The following is an 18,025-nucleotide window of genomic DNA, read 5'->3' on the forward strand; positions in this document are numbered from 1 at the left end:
ACACGCCCAATAGCCTCGCCCAAGTTTTTTGTCCATAGCCCCAGTTTTTTGTCCATAGCCCCAAAATTCTATTTCCGCCACTATAGTGGACACCTCCAATAGCCCCCAAATTCCAAATACAAAATGCTATTTTTCCATAGCCGCGTCCTCGCCCCGAACGCGGCTATCCCGTGTCCGCCGCCCCCATCGCCCCAAAAAGTTGTCCGCCCACCTTTCCCACTATAGCCGCCCGCCCACCGCCGCCCACCCGCCCCAGACGCGGCTATAGCCGCGTCCACCCCCATAGTGGACGCTGTGGACACTCTTACTACGTCGCCGACACTTACTAGCAAATAGCAGCAGCTAGGCAGTACTTTGTGCTCCTGTGGTTGTACTTTAATCATGTCAAGCATGTGCAGCTATGATGGAGATCTATCTCTATGGTGGGGAATGAGATGCAATTGGGCATATGCGTTGAGAAAATTAGAGGAGCAAAGATTGGCGTTGAGAAAATTCGCAAAAATGAGACAGAAATTCAACAACCACATGCAGTTGGAGGGTGGTGAATTGCAGTGGCCATAAATGCGAAAGCTCAACCGTATCAACACTCATCGCCATTAATGCTGCCAACTAACAATGCCAACCCAAAGTTGCCTTTTACTTATGTCCACCGCCGTATTTTGATGCTGAATTTCTCCAATTCCTATTTACCTTTGCACCGTTTTTTTGTGTCTCTAGTGTTTAGTGAGAGTGGATGTGGAGTTCGGCGGAGAATTTGTCGGCGCGCTCGGAGTCGTTTAGGGAGGATGGGGACGACGAGGAGGCGCTGCGGTGGGCGGCGCTGGAGAGGCTGCCGACCTACCGCCGCGTCAGGCGCGGGATCTTCCGCAATATGGTGGGCGATTCGAAAGAGATCAACGTAGAAGAGATGCTCGCCGAGGAGCAGAGGATCGTTCTCGGCCGCCTTGTTGATTCGGTTGACGGTGATTGGGAGAAGTTTTTCTCCCGCGTACGACGTCGCTTTGATAGGTTCGTGTTTTAATTGATTTTCGTTTAGGTATAACTTTTTTGTGTTTGATTTAGCACTTGGAGTTTTCGTATCATTCCGAAATTTCATGGAGTATGATAATCACACAAGAATTTAAATTAACAGCATATATAATGACATAATAATTGTAGCTAAAAGGAATTTAGCTCATATAGAAGCGATACTCTATGCCTAAACCATGACTCTACTATTAAAACGATTTTCGGTAGTAGTAGAAGACTCTACAGTAACACGTGTTAAGATTGGTCTATGTTGGGATTAATAAAGTACTTATTGATGTATATAATGTCATTAATTGTCCAAAAAAGGAAAATATACATGCATTCTCATACTGATTTGGATTGGCTAATTGATTAAATAAGTTTGGTTGAGTGGATGTACAGTCCAAAAAATTAAGAATTGTTTAAGCACTATCTTTTGTTTGATGTTTTCACAAGACATGGACCCTAGGCCCAATCATGAATTCAGTGGACAGATTAAGACAAAAGTCCAACATGCTGACTAATTACTATATGATTATGAAAATGAGTCATAACGATTTAGTGTGCAATAATTTCTCAATTAAGAAACTATGACAAAGATTCTAATTAACTTACGAACATCACGTTATATGTCTCAATTGTGCCTAATGAGTCCAAGATGTGGATATTCTATCTTCTGACTAAGTTAAATAGGCCTTGATTATCTTTATGATTTCCAAAAGGGATTTATCTTTTTTTCTTTGAGCTGTTCCAAAAGGGGATTGTACATAAATTTCCAGTTATCTTCATAAAGTAATTTTTTCAAGAAAGGAGAAATGACACTGACCCTACCTACATTAACTGCGTTGATGATATAAAAAATAATTATCACCCAACCTATGGATTATCCGAAACAGTGATTATACTAAGATCAAATTACATTAATCACCCAAAACTCTATCAATTGGTGCGGTGACGATGGTTAACACGCGTAATACGGACACGCGACTGGAGGGATTAGAGAAGGTCACCGGAGATCTGGAAAAAAAACAGAGACATTGACCGCCATGGTCGATGAACTCAATATCCAGTGTTCGAAAACGGGTGAGCAAGTTACAGTGATTGGGGCTCAACTCGAGACCTTTATGGCAGAGGTCCGAACCGCTCTCGCCACAGGATCTTCTTCCAAATCAACAGATCCACCTACGAATGATGATCCAACCGGGAGCACGACGGGGCAATTCAACCATTGGCGGACACACGGCCAAGGGAGGAAGCCCTCCCCCAATGTTTTTTTTATATTTTGTACTTTAAATTTTTTTGAAATTTCTGAAAAATGTCTTCAGCCCTCATCAAACTACTGTACGTAAAGTTTAAAATGTGAAAAACTGAATAAGAAGGAGGGGCTGAAATTTGAAATTGCAGAAGAAAGTTTAAAAAAAAATGGTTGTCGTTGCAATTTAAGGAAGAAGATGAGATAACAATGAATAATTAAATTAATACAATAATAATTAAATTGGCAAATGTCAAGTCTCCTACCTATAGGCTATGCCTATATTCGTGTTATACTTCTATTAGTATTTTTCGTGTATTAAACGTAGTTTAATTATTTTACTTCAATTTAAGTTCAAATGTTTATAGCTTCGCAATGCCCTTATTTATTCAGCTTTATTAGTAATATTTCCTTCTTGGTATATTTTAAAAGAGTTGATCACAAAATTATAGTAATATTATTATTGGGTAGAGATTTTTCTATAAAGTAGTACTCCTTTAGTCCACAATTAATTAGCGTAATTTCACTCCTCCACAATTAATTGGCGTAAATTTTCTTTTTCACACTTCCACAATTAATTATCTCATTTACTCTCTCCGTCCCAAAAAAATATACATTTTTTTTCTTTTTAATCTGTCTCACAAGAATATGTACTTTCTAATTTTGAAAACTTTTCTCTCTCTAATGAGGTGTGACCCATTCTCTTATAACAATACTTTAATTAATTTTCTTTATATCTCTCTCTTATTTTACCAATAGTACATTAAAACTCGTGCCCAACAAAAAATATATTTTTTTGTGGACGAAAGGAGTACTTTTTATTACTGTTGATAACGATTTTCATGTTCCACTAGCCCATTCCATTAAAATTTTATTATAATCCAGCTATTTTTCACTATATTTCTTAAAATCTGAGTAGAGTAAAACATGCCAATTAGTCGTGCACGGAGGGAGTTCTATAATATTTTTATGTTATTTATACTTAAATTTTACACGTCACACTATACCAATTTCACTTTAAAACTCGTGTCGCTGCAGAAATCTCTATTTTAAAAGACGAAGGGAGTGTATGTTAACTACAAAAAATAGACGAAGGGAGTGTATGTTAACTAAAAAAAATTTATTGTACAGCCCCTACCATGAAATATTTCTGCGTCCGCCACTGAATTCAACCATGTCTATGCCTACGTTTGACGGAACAGATGCTATTGCGTGGCTCGCGCGCTCGGAGCAATATTTCTTGGTGTCCAAAACCTCCACTGAAAAGCGACTGGACATTGCCATGGTGGCTTTAGCTGGGCCAGCCTTGCCATGGTTCCAACTTCTGTGACGCCGTCTTCCGGCTCTCAGTTGGGAACAGTTCCAACGGGAGTTAATGAAACATTTCGGTGATAAAATGGCTCTAGATGGCTACGAGGCTTTCGCCCCAACCCGACAAGAGGGCTCCCTCGTTGAGTTCGTAACAGCTTCGAGGCCCGTCTTGCCCAAATCCCGGATCTGGCGGATCACCAATATCTGGGGTTCTTTTTGGCAGCTCTCGCCCAGAGATTTGGATGCACCTGAAGGCAGCGCAGATTACTTCTTATTCAAACGCGGTGGAAATGGCCTTGCAACTGGATCCGCGGTTCTGCCGCCACAGGGAATGTCCGGCCCGAATCCAAAGGTTTTTTCCCCGACTCCTGCGTCGTTATCCTCTTCAGGACCTAACCGCCCCAGGCGCTTCCAGAATATATCTTCCGAGTATAAAAAGAACATCGCCGCCGGCACCTGCTTCAAATGTGGCCTCAAGTTTGGCCCCACTCATCGCTGTCCCCCAAAGACTCAACGTTCTCGTCATCGACGAAGATGATCCTATGTATGACGATACGGAGAGTGTGAACCAGATTGATAACGGGGTCCAACTGGAGCTCCAGCTATCGGAACTATCTTGTAACGGCTTGGATACCTCCCGCACTATGTAGTTGTTCGGCGGCATCGATACCCAAAAAGTCCTGGTCATGGTCGACAGCGGGGTAAGTCACTCTTTCATCTCGGATCACCTGGTCAGTCGCCTGCAGCTCCCAATCACGCACAGGGAATTGAACAAGCGCACAGTGCCAGATAAATACCCGATTCCAATTATCCAAGAGCTCCTTGACAAGCTACATGGGTCCTGCTGGTTTAGCAAGCTCGATCTAAAGGCCGGGTATCATCAAATCCGAGTGGGCGCCCCCGATATGCACAAGACCGCTTTTCGTACGCACTCAGGCCACTATGAATTCCTCGTTATGCCATTCGGCCTAACAAACGCCCCCGCCACCTTCCAGAGTCTAATGAATGAAATCTTCCGACCTTTCCTTCGTAAGTTTGTCCTGGTTTTCTTCGACGACATTTTGATCTACAACGACTTTTGGGATGCACACTTATCTAATCTTCGGCTGGTTTTCACCGTCCTCGAGGACCACTCCTTGATAATTAACCCAAAGAAGTGCCTCCTTTGGCGGCGCCAAGTTGAGTATCTCAGTCATGTGGTGTCAGCGGCAGGGGTGAGCATGGACCCCTCCAAGGTCTCGGCAGTGCTATGTTGGCCGACACCCACCACTCTAAAAGGAGTTCGGGGTTTCCTTGGGTTGACAGGCTACTATCGGCGTTTCGTTCGCGACTATGGCAAAATCGCGGCGCCTCTCACCCAGCTCCTCAAGAAGCCAATCGACACCGCCCGAAAGGCAAAATGGACCTGGCTCCCCGAAGCGGAGCAGGCTTTCCATACCCTAAAAACGGCCTTGAAATCTGCCCCGTTGCTAAGGATGCCGGATTTCACCAAGGAATTTGTTATTGAATGTGATGCATCAGGCCACGGGTTGGGGGCGGTTCTTATGCAGGATCGGCAGCCAGTGGCCTACTTTAGCAAGACTTTATTGGGGTGTTGGCTTACAAAGTCGGCATATGAGGAGTTGATGGCCTTGGTTCTCGCTATACATCACTGGCGTCCTTATCTGCTGGGCCGTCGTTTCATAGTCCACACCGACCAAAGGAGTTTAAAGCACCTCCTTGCGCAGCCTCTGTCCACACCTGCGCAACAGAATTGGGTTGCGAAATTGCTCGGATATGATTTCTCTATCGTCTACAAAGAGGGCAAGATGGACCAGGCAACAGATGCCCTGTCTCGGCGGGACGACGAAGCGGTAGAATTCTCGGCTATTTCCCGACCTACATGGCCTGATTGGTCAAGGGTCCAGTCTTCCCTAGCCACGGACCCAGTACTGTCCAAAATCAAGGCTGATTTGGAACTAGGCCAGCAGGGACCAGCTCACTATGAATTAATTCATGGCGCACTCTTCTATAAGGGGCGCATCGCTGTACCGGCCAACTCCCCTTGGTTTCAGCAGCTAATTGCCGAGTTCCACGCCACCCCCACCGGCGGTCATGCAGGGGCATACCGTGCTTACCGTCGATGAAGCATATTACTCACTTTGTGGCCGCATGTGCAATTTGTCAAAAAAATAAATGCTGATCTTTTCACTAAAGAGATCGTTCGTCTGCATGGGATCCCAAACTCCATAGTTTCGGATCGCGACCCTATCTTTTTGTGTTCGTTCTGGCGCGAATTATTCCGGGCTACTGGTACAAAACTAAGAATGAGTTCGGCTTATCACCCGGAGACGGGTGGCCAAACCGAGGTGTCGAATCGATGCCTGCAGACTTACCTGCGTTGCTTTTCATCCGAGCGCCCCAAACAATGGGACAAATGGCTTGCGTGGGCTGAATATTGCTACAACACGAGCGTCCACTCCGCGTCGGGAACCACCCCTTTTGAGGTAGTTTATGGCAGGCCCCCGCCTTCGCTGCACAGCTTTTTACCCGGTGAAATCCGTGCGCAGGCAGTAGTGGACTCCCTCCGGTCTCACGACGAGGCGCTGACCTTGCTCAGACAACATCTGCTCCGAGCCCAGCAGCGAATGGCTGCATCGGCCAACAAACACCGTAGGGACGTTGAGTACGCAGTGGGCGATCTAGTCTATCTTAAGTTCCGTCCTTACCGCCAGTCATCTCTGTTCCCAGCTCCTAATCGAAAGCTGGCTCCTCGTTACTATGGGCCCTATCCAGTGGAAGCTCGCATTGGCGAAGCGGCCTATCGCCTTAAACTACCCGATGGCTCTCGCATCCACCCGGTATTTCACGTCTCGTTGTTGAAACGAGCGATTGGCTCTGCAGCGCCGGACAGCGAACTTCCAGAGGCTCTGATGGATGCCGAGCCACCGCTTCTACCGGAGGAGGTACTGGGAGAGCGGATGGTCACACGGGACTTGAGTCAGATACCCCGGTTACTAATCAAGTGGTCGGGCCAATCGGTCGACGAAGCCACATGGGTGGATACGGCGAATTTACAAGGTCAATTCCCTTACCTCCGCCTTGCGGGCAAGGCTGTTTCGCCAACCCGGACAGTTGATACGAGTTGGCGGGTCTACAAAAGGGGGAACCGCCAAGTATTGTGGCCAACCAAGTCAGAGGAAAAGGGGGAAGAATGAAGGAGAGAAGGCGTGCACCAATCAACAGCGAATGGCTGCATCGGCCAACAAACACCGTAGGGACGTTGAGTACGCAGTGGGCGATCTAGTCTATTTTAAGTTCCGTCCTTACCGCCAGTCATCTATGTTCCCAGCTCCTAATCGAAAGCTGGCTCCTCGTTACTATGGGCCCTATCCAGTGGAAGCTCGCATTGGCGAAGCGGCTTATCGCCTTAAACTACCCGATGGCTCTCGCATCCACCCGGTATTTCACGTCTCGTTGTTGAAATGAGCGATTGGCTTTGCAGCGCCGGACAACGAACTTCCAGAGGCTCTGATGGATGCTGAGCCACCGCTTCTACCGGAGGAGGTACTGGGAGAGCGGATGGTCACACGGGACGTGAGTCAGATACCCTAGTTACTAATCAAGTGGTCGGGCCAATCGGTCGACGAAGCCCCATGGGTGGATACGGCGAATTTACAAGGTCAATTCCCTTACCTCCGCCTTGCGGGCAAGGCTATTTCGCCAACCCGGGCAGTTGATACGAGTTGGCGGGTCTACAAAAGGGGTAACCGTCAAGTATTGTGGCCAACCGAGTCAGAGGAAAAGGGGGAAGAATGAAGGAGAGAAGGCGCACACCAATCTCGGCTATAGTTAGGTTGTTAGGGGATTTAGATTCAAATTTAAGTTGTTGCAGATTCTGTTTAATTGTTGCTGATTTTTCTCTATTGTAAGTCTATATATTAAAGTTCCAAAATGACGAGAAGCATCTTGGGAATTTAGTATTGGACGATCGCAGTATCGTAGACCTCCTTTGTGAGGATTTCCTTTGGGTGTTCATTTCATTCTCCATCTCAATAAAGCCAAGAGTTCTTCTATTTTGAGTGAGTGTTGGGAGTTTATTTCTTCCTCTGCGAAAGTTACAGAGCACCTCTTGTGCTCTTCCTACTGACCGGTACCTTTACTCTATCATATTGTGTCTGGCAGCAATAACCATTGTGGTAAATTTTGGGAGTGTCCTTCACTCTGCAGCTAGCAATGGACTAGTATCTACTCTCAATACAGAAGAAACAGTGGGACTTTTGTATGCGCCAAACACTTCATGTCTTCACACACACAATTACTTTGGAAGCCTTGAACAAAGAAGATTAAGAATATTAGTAGATGAATATCCTAGATGGTTGCAACTATTTTTCCCAATACACAGGCTTTTTCTCGGTGATAAAGTTTTGCCTAGATAAAAATTGGAACATACAAACAACTGAGGCAAATTACTAAACAACTGTGTTTAGTTACTTGGCCACTGACCTCAGTTAATAGTTCATAAGGTGGCATAGCAACTAATTTTGGAGAACATACATGGTCTTTACCTCTACATCACCTAGTATTGCCAAATGCTACTCATATCATAGCATATGGCATGATAGTTGTTAAACTCATTACCTCATTTTGATGTGTGGCAGTGGAAGTGTGCATAATGCATGAGACTCTATTTGTTACACAAGTTTAATTCTGGAATATGGCAGAGGTGACATAAGTCTTTGTAGTATTTCCTTGAGATGAAGTAGATCTTCTGTAGAGAGTATTAATGGAACTAGAAATAGTCTTGTGCTTTGCAAAGTACAAGGTGAAAATAGGAGGAGCTGATGGTGAGTGAGACAGAGAGAATAAATTGATAAAGCCTACTTGATCACATTCTTTTGCTTTGGTTAGATCATACTCCTGCCTTTCACTTTAGGTTTTAAATTCGTTTGCAATTTGGCATTATGCATTTCATGTATTCTATAACAGTTTATATTGTTAACATGTCGCGGCAGATGTATTTGATTGCCTAAGTAAGAAACCAATTTATACATGAATGAAAGGTTAGGGGTGTGACCGGTAGAAATAAAGTAATAGGGTTAGATGCCTAATTGCTGCCACACATGTACTTACGTGACAAGTCGTTTAATTTCTATACTTGTTTCATTATCCGCCCTTATTCTTTCTTTATTCGGTTTGTATCTGGAAGCAACCACCATAAATTTCTATGAATTGGCTTTCTTCAAATCTGTAGGAGAAGTATATCTGAAAATCATCTGAGGCGACGGTTATGCTAGTTCTCGTATCACTAAAGTTCAATGACTCCATATCCTCAACCTTAACTCCTGTTTTGTCCAAACATAAGCATGCAATTATTGAGTTTATGGATGTTTAATTCCTATTACATGTTATTGCAGAGTTGACCTGGACTTCCCAAAGGTTGAAGTTAGATTTCACCATTTGAAAGTTGAATCATCTGTTCACATTGGTAGTAGAGCTTTGCCTACAATTTCAAATTTTGTCATCAACATGGCTGAGGTACAGACTGTCTTGACTTACTAAGTCTGATTGATTCCGTGATAGTATCTTACTTCTGTTTTTATATTCTCAAATATCTCAGGCTTTACTAAGGCAGCTAAAAATATACTCCGGTGACAGAATGAAGTTGACAATTTTGGATGACGTTAGTGGAATAATTCGACCAGGAAGGCATGTATTTAATTTCTCCACACTACTCTACACAGTCCTGTTTGTTCCTATACCTTATTCTGTGCTTGTTACGTGTAGATTAACGTTATTATTAGGTCCACCAAGCTCTGGAAAGAGTACTCTGCTCTTAGCGTTAGCTGGACAACTCAAATCTGATCTCAAGGTACTAAAGGTTCTTAAGAATGTACTTAAATAATGGAAATACATGCATTTGACTGAATGCTACTAAAAGGTTTAACACGCTGAAGCTTTGATATTAGGTGTCGGGTAAAGTAACCTATAACGGGCATGGCCTTAATGAGTTTGTGCCTCAAAGGACATCTGCTTATGTCAGTCAGCAAGATTGGCATGCTGCAGAGATGACAGTAAGAGAAACACTTGACTTTTCAGCACGTTGTCAGGGTGTTGGTTCTAAATATGGTAAGAGTGATATTGGTCCTTTAAAATACATAAGTTTCCTGGACTGACCCCCTCAACTTGTACCAGATATGCTTATGGAACTTACAAGAAGGGAGAAGCTCTCTGGAACTAAACCCGATGAAGATCTTGACATTTTCATAAAGGTGCATGAATCTTGAGAGACTTTTAAGTCTATTTAATGTAAATTCTTGATTCTTTCAGTTTTACTAAATCTTAGAAAGTATTGCTCCAAAAATTACTCAAAAAACTATTCTGTTCAAGGTGAATAAACCTGATTGGATGTCAGCCTACTTGATCTTGATAGACACATGAATTGCGTCATATAATATCAAAACAGTATGTAAGCTCACTGCTGTCCCGCATACAAAGTTGTAATATCATCATGTAACAGATTTTTTAACTTTTATTTGTTATCCCTCCATACCACTGGGACCTCTCGTTAGCATCAGTTGATTTCATTTGTTCTTCTGAAATTAGAAACCCAATGCATGTACACTTGCAGTTCTTGAACATAGCTCCATTATGTTCTCAAGTCAAAACCTCATTTGATGTATTCAGGAATTCGAAAGACAGATAATACATAATATTCCTCTTCACATCACGCCCCGCCGTAGGTATGAGCATAATACTCGCACATAAATCTGTGGTCACCACTTGATAAAATAAGACTTATTTTCATCTTGTTTCTAACTCTCAACATGGTTAGAAATATAGATTCTGTAATCTGATTTTCTTAAAAATATACTCTTTATTTGGAAGACACCTTGATATATAAGAATTACATTGAAACAGCGCAATATAATCCTGACTATTAACTGTCTTTACTGTTTTTGGTTTTGTTCCACAGGCATTATCTTTGGTGGGGAAGGATACAAACATTTCAGTGGAGTACATTTTGAAGGTGTTTTCTGATACTATATCTCTACAACAATCTTATTATAGTATTATTTGCCTATGAAGCTACCTGCATTGGCTGTATGGTGATCTTGGAAGCAGTGTGTTTAAAAAACTATGATTACATTTGAGAATTATCCGGATGCTGTACACCTAATAATGACTCAACTGAACAAGGATCACTAATACTACTTAAAATTCTATCAAGGCGTAGCTGTCAAGCTTTGGTCTTCCATATGTATTGAAATTGTAGAATTTTAAATTAGTGTGTGCAATATTCTAACATACAGTAAATGAATCTCATACTGAATCATAATTCTGAGAGTTTAACTGTCTCTTGAGAATGTTTGATTCAATCTAATGAGTTTGTGTACTACTATAACTTTTCATGCAATAAGCAATAATAGCTGATTTGTTTGACACCAGTCTTTTTGACCAGTTGAGCCATTGTATTCTTAAAGATTTTAGGATTGGACATTTGTGCTGATACCCTAGTTGGAGATGAAATGATTAAAGGGATCTCTGGTGGTCAGAAAAAGCGCCTGACAACAGGTACATGTGCTAAAATTGTGATTTGGGTTTAAAGCACGTAAATTATGTACTTGTAAGCTCACTTAGCTGATATATTGACAGGGGAAATATTAGTGGGTCCATCAAGAGTGCTATTCATGGATGAAATATCAAATGGTCTTGATAGTTCAACAACTTACCAAATCATCAAGTATCTTAGGCATTCAACTCATGCACTTGAAGGAACCACTATGATTTCTCTGCTTCAACCAGCTCCTGAGACCTATGAGTTATTTGATGATGTTATTCTCTTGTCCGAGGGGAAAATAGTATACCAAGGACCTCGTACGGCAGTTCTTCAATTCTTTGCATACATGGGTTTCCATTGTCCGGAGCGGAAAAATGTGGCAGACTTCCTTCAAGAAGTATGATGATCATTTGAATAGTTCTCTGTATTTCCAAAATTGTGTATTTTGCTCAAGCTGTTTTTAATTTGTATGCTTTTGTAGGTTGTTTCGAGGAAGGATCAAGAGCAGTATTGGGCTTTACCTGATCAGCCTTACAGATACGTATCTGTTATGAAATTTTCTGAAGCTTTTAGCTCATACAACCTTGGGAAGAATTTATCCGATGAGATGGATATCCCATATGATAAGCGGTATAGCCACCCTGCAGCCTTATCAACTTCGAGATATGGGATAAAAAAGATGGATCTTCTGAGAACCAACTTTCACTGGCAGTTGCTGCTTATGAAACGCAATATGTTCATCTATGTTTTCAAATTTGTACAGGTAATATCATCAGGAAACCCCAACCTTAAGAATTATGAACTAAGATGATTAACATGGTTATTGAATTCATCAACAATTATAATGTACTTTGCTATCTACACCAACATAACTTAAGTTACTTAAGAATTATATACTGATGAAAATGGAACGGCTTCTTTACAGCTTCTTTTGGTTGCTCTGATTACCATGAGTGTCTTTTGCCGGACTACAATGAGCCATGATACAATAGATGATGGAGGACTTTATTTGGGAGAATTGTATTTTTCAATGGTGATAATTCTTTTCAATGGCTTCACTGAGGTTTCCATGTTGGTAGCCAAGCTTCCGATTATTTACAAGCACAGGGACTTGCACTTATACCCTTGTTGGGCGTATACAATGCCTGCATGGCTCCTGAGCATTCCAACATCACTCATAGAATCTGGTTTTTGGGTAGCAGTAACATACTTTGTGGTTGGTTTTGATCCAAACATTACCAGGTGAATCCATTTTGTAAGATTTTTTCCAGATAATGATGATTGATTTCCTAAGACTTTGAACTTTGAAGCAAGTAATAATTGACATTGCAGATTCCTGCGCCAATTTCTACTTTACTTCTTTCTCCATCAAATGTCTCTGTCTCTTTTCCGTCTGATGGGTTCCTTGGGCCGTAGCATGATTGTGGCAAATACTTTTGGATCCTTTGCTATGTTGATAGTGATGGCTCTTGGGGGCTACATCATATCAAGAGGTAAATTGATCTCCTATGGCTTAGTGGATAATGTTGCCTATTATTCCTTTGAAAATTAATAGATTCAGTCTCAATTGTACCTTTGACAGATAGGATTCCTAAATGGTGGATCTGGGGGTATTGGGTTTCTCCATTGATGTATGCTCAAGAGGCTGCTAGTGTGAACGAATTCCTAGGTCATTCCTGGGATAAGGTACACATTATATAATTGTACCTTGAGCTTTCTGATAATTCTGGAGATGTTTATCAACCCATCAAAATGTATAGACCACCCTTATGTTAGACTTCTCTTTGGTTAGTTACTGTCAGAAAACAACTGTACTTTGTAGCACTTATAAGGAAGTCAGCTATGCATCAAACTAAAACTGAACTTGAACTTCTTATCTTTGTAGATAAGTGGGGATAATTCAACAATAGGCCTTGCACTGCTAAAATCCCGCAGTTTGTTCCCAGAAAGTTACTGGTATTGGATTGGGATAGGCGCTTTGACAGCCTACACCATCTTATTCAATTCCCTTTTCACCTTTTTTCTCTCAAAGCTAAATCGTAAGTCTAACATCCTTACAAAATTTCCCACTTCTGCTGTTAAGAAACATTTTACTGTATCACAGTCTACTAACTTAATCCGTTTCTATTCTGTCAAAACTTCAAATATCCTTAAGCTCTGGGGAAACGTCAAGCTGTTGTATCTAAGGAAGAGCTTGATGACAGGGAGAAGATGCGGAAAGGAGAACCTGTTGTTATCCAGCTCAGAGACTTCTTACAATACTCAGGATCTTTTGCTAGTAAGGAAACATGGTTTTTACCTTAGTATGATAGATGCAGATGCAATTTTGTTCATGTTCTCCTGCATGTAGTAGACTCAGTTATTCTGGTCGTACTAACCTTCACTTTACTGTATTCCTCAGAGAAGAGCTTTAAATCGAAAGGCATGGTGCTTCCGTTTGAGCCACTTTCAATGGCGTTCAGCAATATTAGTTACTATGTGGATGTACCCATAGTGAGCCCGCCCTTCATTGATTTTTAATTACCATTTTTTGAATAAGTGTTTCATCATTTAACATTATGTACTGATGATTTCAGGAACTGAAACAGGAGGGCATATCAGAAGAAAAGTTGCAATTATTGAATAACATTACAGGTGCATTCAGGCCTGGTGTGCTAACTGCACTGGTTGGGGTTAGTGGTGCTGGAAAAACCACCCTTATGGATGTATTAGCAGGTAGGAAGACAGGTGGAATTATAGAAGGAAACATCAGTATATCCGGGTATCCAAAGAAGCAAGATACATTTGCTAGAATATCAGGGTACTGTGAGCAAAATGATATTCATTCTCCCTGCTTAACCATTCATGAATCACTTTTGTTCTCTGCTTGGCTGCGGTTGCCATCTGATATTGACTTGGAAACCCAAAAGGTATAGTACCTTGGTTACTGCAAATCATATATTCTCCACATCAGACAACTCATGGATATGCACATTCCCAGGCATTTGTCGATGAGGTTATGCAGCTTGTGGAGCTCATTCCTCTGAAAGGAGCCTTGGTAGGTCTACCAGGGATTGATGGATTATCAACTGAGCAACGAAAACGCCTTACTATTGCTATTGAACTTGTAGCCAACCCATCTATAGTGTTTATGGATGAGCCCACATCTGGGTTGGATGCACGAGCTGCAGCAATTGTCATGAGGACTGTCAGGAATATCGTTAATACGGGAAGAACAATAGTTTGTACGATTCATCAACCCAGCATCGACATATTTGAATCCTTTGATGAGGTTCTTCCTATCTTAATCTTTAGATATCCACACCAGTATTAGAGCATATATACTGGTTTTAATTGGTCATCTTTCTCTAAGATGTCGATTGTTGCTGATAATCTAGTGATCTCACTTTATGCTGCAGCTTTTGTTAATGAAGCGAGGAGGAGAACTCATTTATGCTGGTCCACTTGGTGTGAAGTCTGCCAAACTGATCGAGTATTTTGAGGTTTGACATTTTCCATTTGCTATTTGTATCTGGTGATGCAGTCATCGACTTAATCTTTGCGGATTTCCTGTACACATGTTGTATAGGCAATTGATGGAGTCCCGAAGATCAAGCCTGGATATAATCCATCGACATGGATGTTAGAGGTTACATCAACAGTAGAGGAAACCCGTCTGGGAGTTGATTTTGCTGAACTTTATAGAAAATCGGACCTATATCAGTATGTACCTGGGATACAGTTTTGCCTAGAGTGCTTCATGTTTGTGGCAACCATATAAATGTGCACCTCTTGCTTGTTTCAGGTTTAATAAACGTTTGGTTGAGAGATTAAGCAAGCCAACAGTTGACTCGAAAGATCTTGATTTTCCAACAAAGTATTGCCGGACACATTTTGATCAATTTGCGGCTTGCCTCTGGAAGCAACACCTCTCTTACTGGCGAAACCCACAATACACTGCAGTTCGGTTCTTCTACACAGTCATGATAGCACTGATGCTGGGAACTATTTGCTGGGACTTCGGTTCCAAAAGGTTTACCTTTCACACTTGCTGTTATTATGATTATTCAGAAGTTGATCTAGCTTTCATGTTGTTTTCTTATACGTCCACCATATTCTATCAGATTCATTCTTTTTAATGCATTATAGGGAAACACAGCAGGACATTTTCAATGCTATGGGGTCGATGTATGCTGCAGTGCTGTTCATTGGAATTACAAACGCCACTGCTGTCCAACCAGTTGTTTCTGTTGAAAGATTTGTTTCATATAGAGAGAGAGCAGCAGGAACATATTCAGCTTTGCCATTTGCATTTGCTCAGGTATTTTGCTTCTCTTACTTCTCCGACTCATCTCACTTTCCTTGATTTTCAGCCAGTCCATAAACACCGGCTTCTCCATTGCAGGTTGCAATCGAGTTTCCCTATGTACTGTCTCAGGCACTAATTTACAGCACCATTTTTTACTCAATGGCCTCGTTCGAGTGGACAACTACAAAGTTTGTGTGGTACGTCTTTTTTATGTACTTCACCATGTTGTATTTCACCTTCTACGGCATGATGACTACTGCGGTGACACCCAACCACAATGTGGCCGCCATCATCGCTGCCCCTTTCTACATGCTGTGGAATCTCTTCAGCGGATTCATGATTCCTCACAAGGTAACAAAGCCAAATTCTTTTGCTCTTTCTGTCCTGATTATTTGCAGCTCGGTTATCCTTACTCACATGAACGATGTTCCCACACGATAAATATGAGATTCACAACTCTGGTACATGAAACCACTGCAGAGAATTCCAGTGTGGTGGAGATGGTATTACTGGGCAAACCCTGTGGCTTGGAGTCTATATGGGCTCGTTGCTTCCCAGTTCTCTGATATTGAAGCACCGGTGAAACTCGCTGATGGAGTCGGAACGATGCCAACAAGGGCATTGCTCAAGCATGTATTCGGGTTCAGACATGATTACATCGGCGTTGCAGGAACCATGGTGGCCGGTTTCTGCCTGCTATTTGGCGTTATTTTCGCCTTCGCCATCAAGTCCTTCAACTTCCAGAGGAGGTGATTTGCAGGAGGGGGTTGGTTGATCATGTCATTACATATTAAAGAAATGTAAATTTTGTTACAAGATGATGCTGTATCATTGATTTGCATGCATCTCCAATAAACTTTTACATCAAACAATAGATTTGTTAAAGGTTGAGGATATACTTAGCGTGTGTTGGAGTAGCATCTAATAAACATAGTAGAATAGACAGGTGCTAGACTCATAATTCGAGTGCAGACTTTTTTGTATAATCAATATCGCTTAGTTGTTACTATTATTGCATTTTTGTAATAAACTATAAATATTTTGGTCCTGGATAAGAGGCTTAATTATAGCCTTGGAAATATTTCTTTGAGTATAGTTGGAATATACTCCCTCTTTCCCATAATAATTGTCATTCTGGGTGACATACTTAGATTTTACATGGTTTAAGATGGTGGTTTTGTATGAATTTGATCATATTTCGTCTATTATTAGGTGTGTTTATATCTATTTCTATATTATGTTGGTATGTTGACCATTTTGTTAAGAATCTGTAGAAAAAGGTACAAAATATGTCGATGTGCAGCATCCTTGGTTTGAGACTATTTTACTGGAGATTTTGAAGTCCAATCAGCCCCCAATTCATATCATTCTCTTTGTCTTCGAAAGAGCTTGGCGTGGGTATCTTAAACGTCTCAATCGGAGTCCCGTAGAAGAAGTTATGGCCGTTTTACGAACACTGCGCTGTCCAGAAAATCTCGCGCGGCCGGGGAATTATTACCCTATAAATGCACTCGGCCGGGTGTCGCAGATTCAGCGTTGGAGAGACAGAAAGGGGTCGAAAGTGTCACGCGGCCCGGTGAATTTTACCCTTATAAATTCACACGGCCGGATGCGCTGTTTTGGCGAATTAATTTTGCTGAAACACGATTTTTGAAGGTGAAAAAGGCTAGGGTTAAGATTCATTCTACACCTACCGCCTACCACACTCTACACACACCCCAAGAACACCTTTGAGAGAAAGAATTGAAGATTGAAGACTCTAGATCGGAAGATTGAAGCTTGATTCCATAGATTCGTTCCACAGGAGTTCTTAGCATCCATCTTTCATGTTTTTGATGGAATACTTTGTGTTAAACTTGGTTTTCTCCATGAACACGAGTAGCTAAACTTTTCATGTAGAAATCTTGGTGAAGATGCATTGATTCATAGTTTTAATTCAATTGACTTCGTTTTATCTTGCTCTTGTGATTGTTTGAATTATTCCTGTGTTTTTTCCTATCAATTACTTGATCACCAATTGGAAGTGTTAGGGTTTCTTAGAGTAATCGGGAGATGAAATAATTAATCTTGAAAGAGGAATAATTCACACCTTAATTCAATAGAACTCGAGAGAGTTGAGATTGTTAGTGGGATCATTAATCTAATCAAACTGTTAGGAGTTAGGTCTAAGAATTAGAAGAGGACTTCAATTATTACACCTAATCTACGGATTTCTCACCTCGGGAGGGGGTTTAATCTACAATTGTGATTGATTCAACAATTCTAAAGACTTTAAATGGTAAATCTATTTCAATTGGGTTAGACTATGAGTTGTGCATCAGATCCCTGAATTCTTGCTTGTTAAATGCTACAATAACCCCGTACACTTGCGGGTAATAATTGGGTAAAATAAAGTTGAGTCACCCGGGTTTGAAGAAATGTAAAAAAAAGTTGGTTGAGAAAGTTAGTGGGATGTGACAATTATTGTGGTTTTCAAACAAGACATGTGATTTTCATAATTTCCAAGATAATTTCCACAAGACATGTGATTTTCATAAAATCGATCCAAGATAATTTCCACAAGACATGTGATTTTCATACTCTCCTCAACTCAAGAAATCGGTTGTAATCACAAAATACTCTTTCA

At 41.4% G+C, this 18,025-nt stretch overlaps 1 protein-coding gene across 2 annotated transcripts; it reads left to right on the forward strand.

The window, feature by feature from the left end:
- Positions 1–326: 326 nt before the first annotated feature.
- LOC121808564 (ABC transporter G family member 32-like) lies at positions 327–16,522 on the forward strand. 2 transcript variants are annotated; one of them, XM_042209119.1, is made up of 25 exons: positions 327–628; positions 718–1,008; positions 8,968–9,088; positions 9,171–9,259; positions 9,338–9,422; positions 9,520–9,679; positions 9,746–9,822; positions 10,527–10,580; positions 11,035–11,125; positions 11,207–11,508; positions 11,593–11,874; positions 12,037–12,353; positions 12,444–12,604; positions 12,694–12,797; positions 12,997–13,150; positions 13,267–13,389; positions 13,513–13,604; positions 13,688–14,020; positions 14,092–14,382; positions 14,510–14,593; positions 14,680–14,813; positions 14,896–15,123; positions 15,240–15,411; positions 15,496–15,750; positions 15,880–16,522. In XM_042209119.1, exons 2-25 carry the CDS (start codon positions 734–736, stop codon positions 16,150–16,152), a joined length of 4,257 nt encoding a protein of 1,418 aa, XP_042065053.1. In that variant the 5' UTR covers positions 327–628; positions 718–733; the 3' UTR covers positions 16,153–16,522. The 2 variants fall into 2 exon arrangements, with proteins under 2 accessions (XP_042065053.1, XP_042065052.1); XM_042209118.1 differs by having other exon boundaries at positions 327–1,008.
- The last annotated feature ends 1,503 nt before the right edge of the window (positions 16,523–18,025 follow it).

Source organism: Salvia splendens, chromosome 6 (genome assembly GCF_004379255.2).
Source record: "Salvia splendens isolate huo1 chromosome 6, SspV2, whole genome shotgun sequence".
Taxonomy (NCBI): Eukaryota; Viridiplantae; Streptophyta; class Magnoliopsida; order Lamiales; family Lamiaceae; genus Salvia; species Salvia splendens.

Bases quoted from the DNA above. Each gene is read 5' to 3' on its own strand.
- LOC121808564 (XM_042209118.1), top strand. From the start codon at position 734: ATGTGGAGTTCGGCGGAGAATTTGTCGGCGCGCTCGGAGTCGTTTAGG. The intron at 11,126-11,206 runs GTACATGTGCTA...ATATATTGACAG, and splicing joins GAAAAAGCGCCTGACAACAG to GGGAAATATTAGTGGGTCCA. The intron at 15,124-15,239 runs GTTTACCTTTCA...AATGCATTATAG, and splicing joins TGGGACTTCGGTTCCAAAAG to GGAAACACAGCAGGACATTT.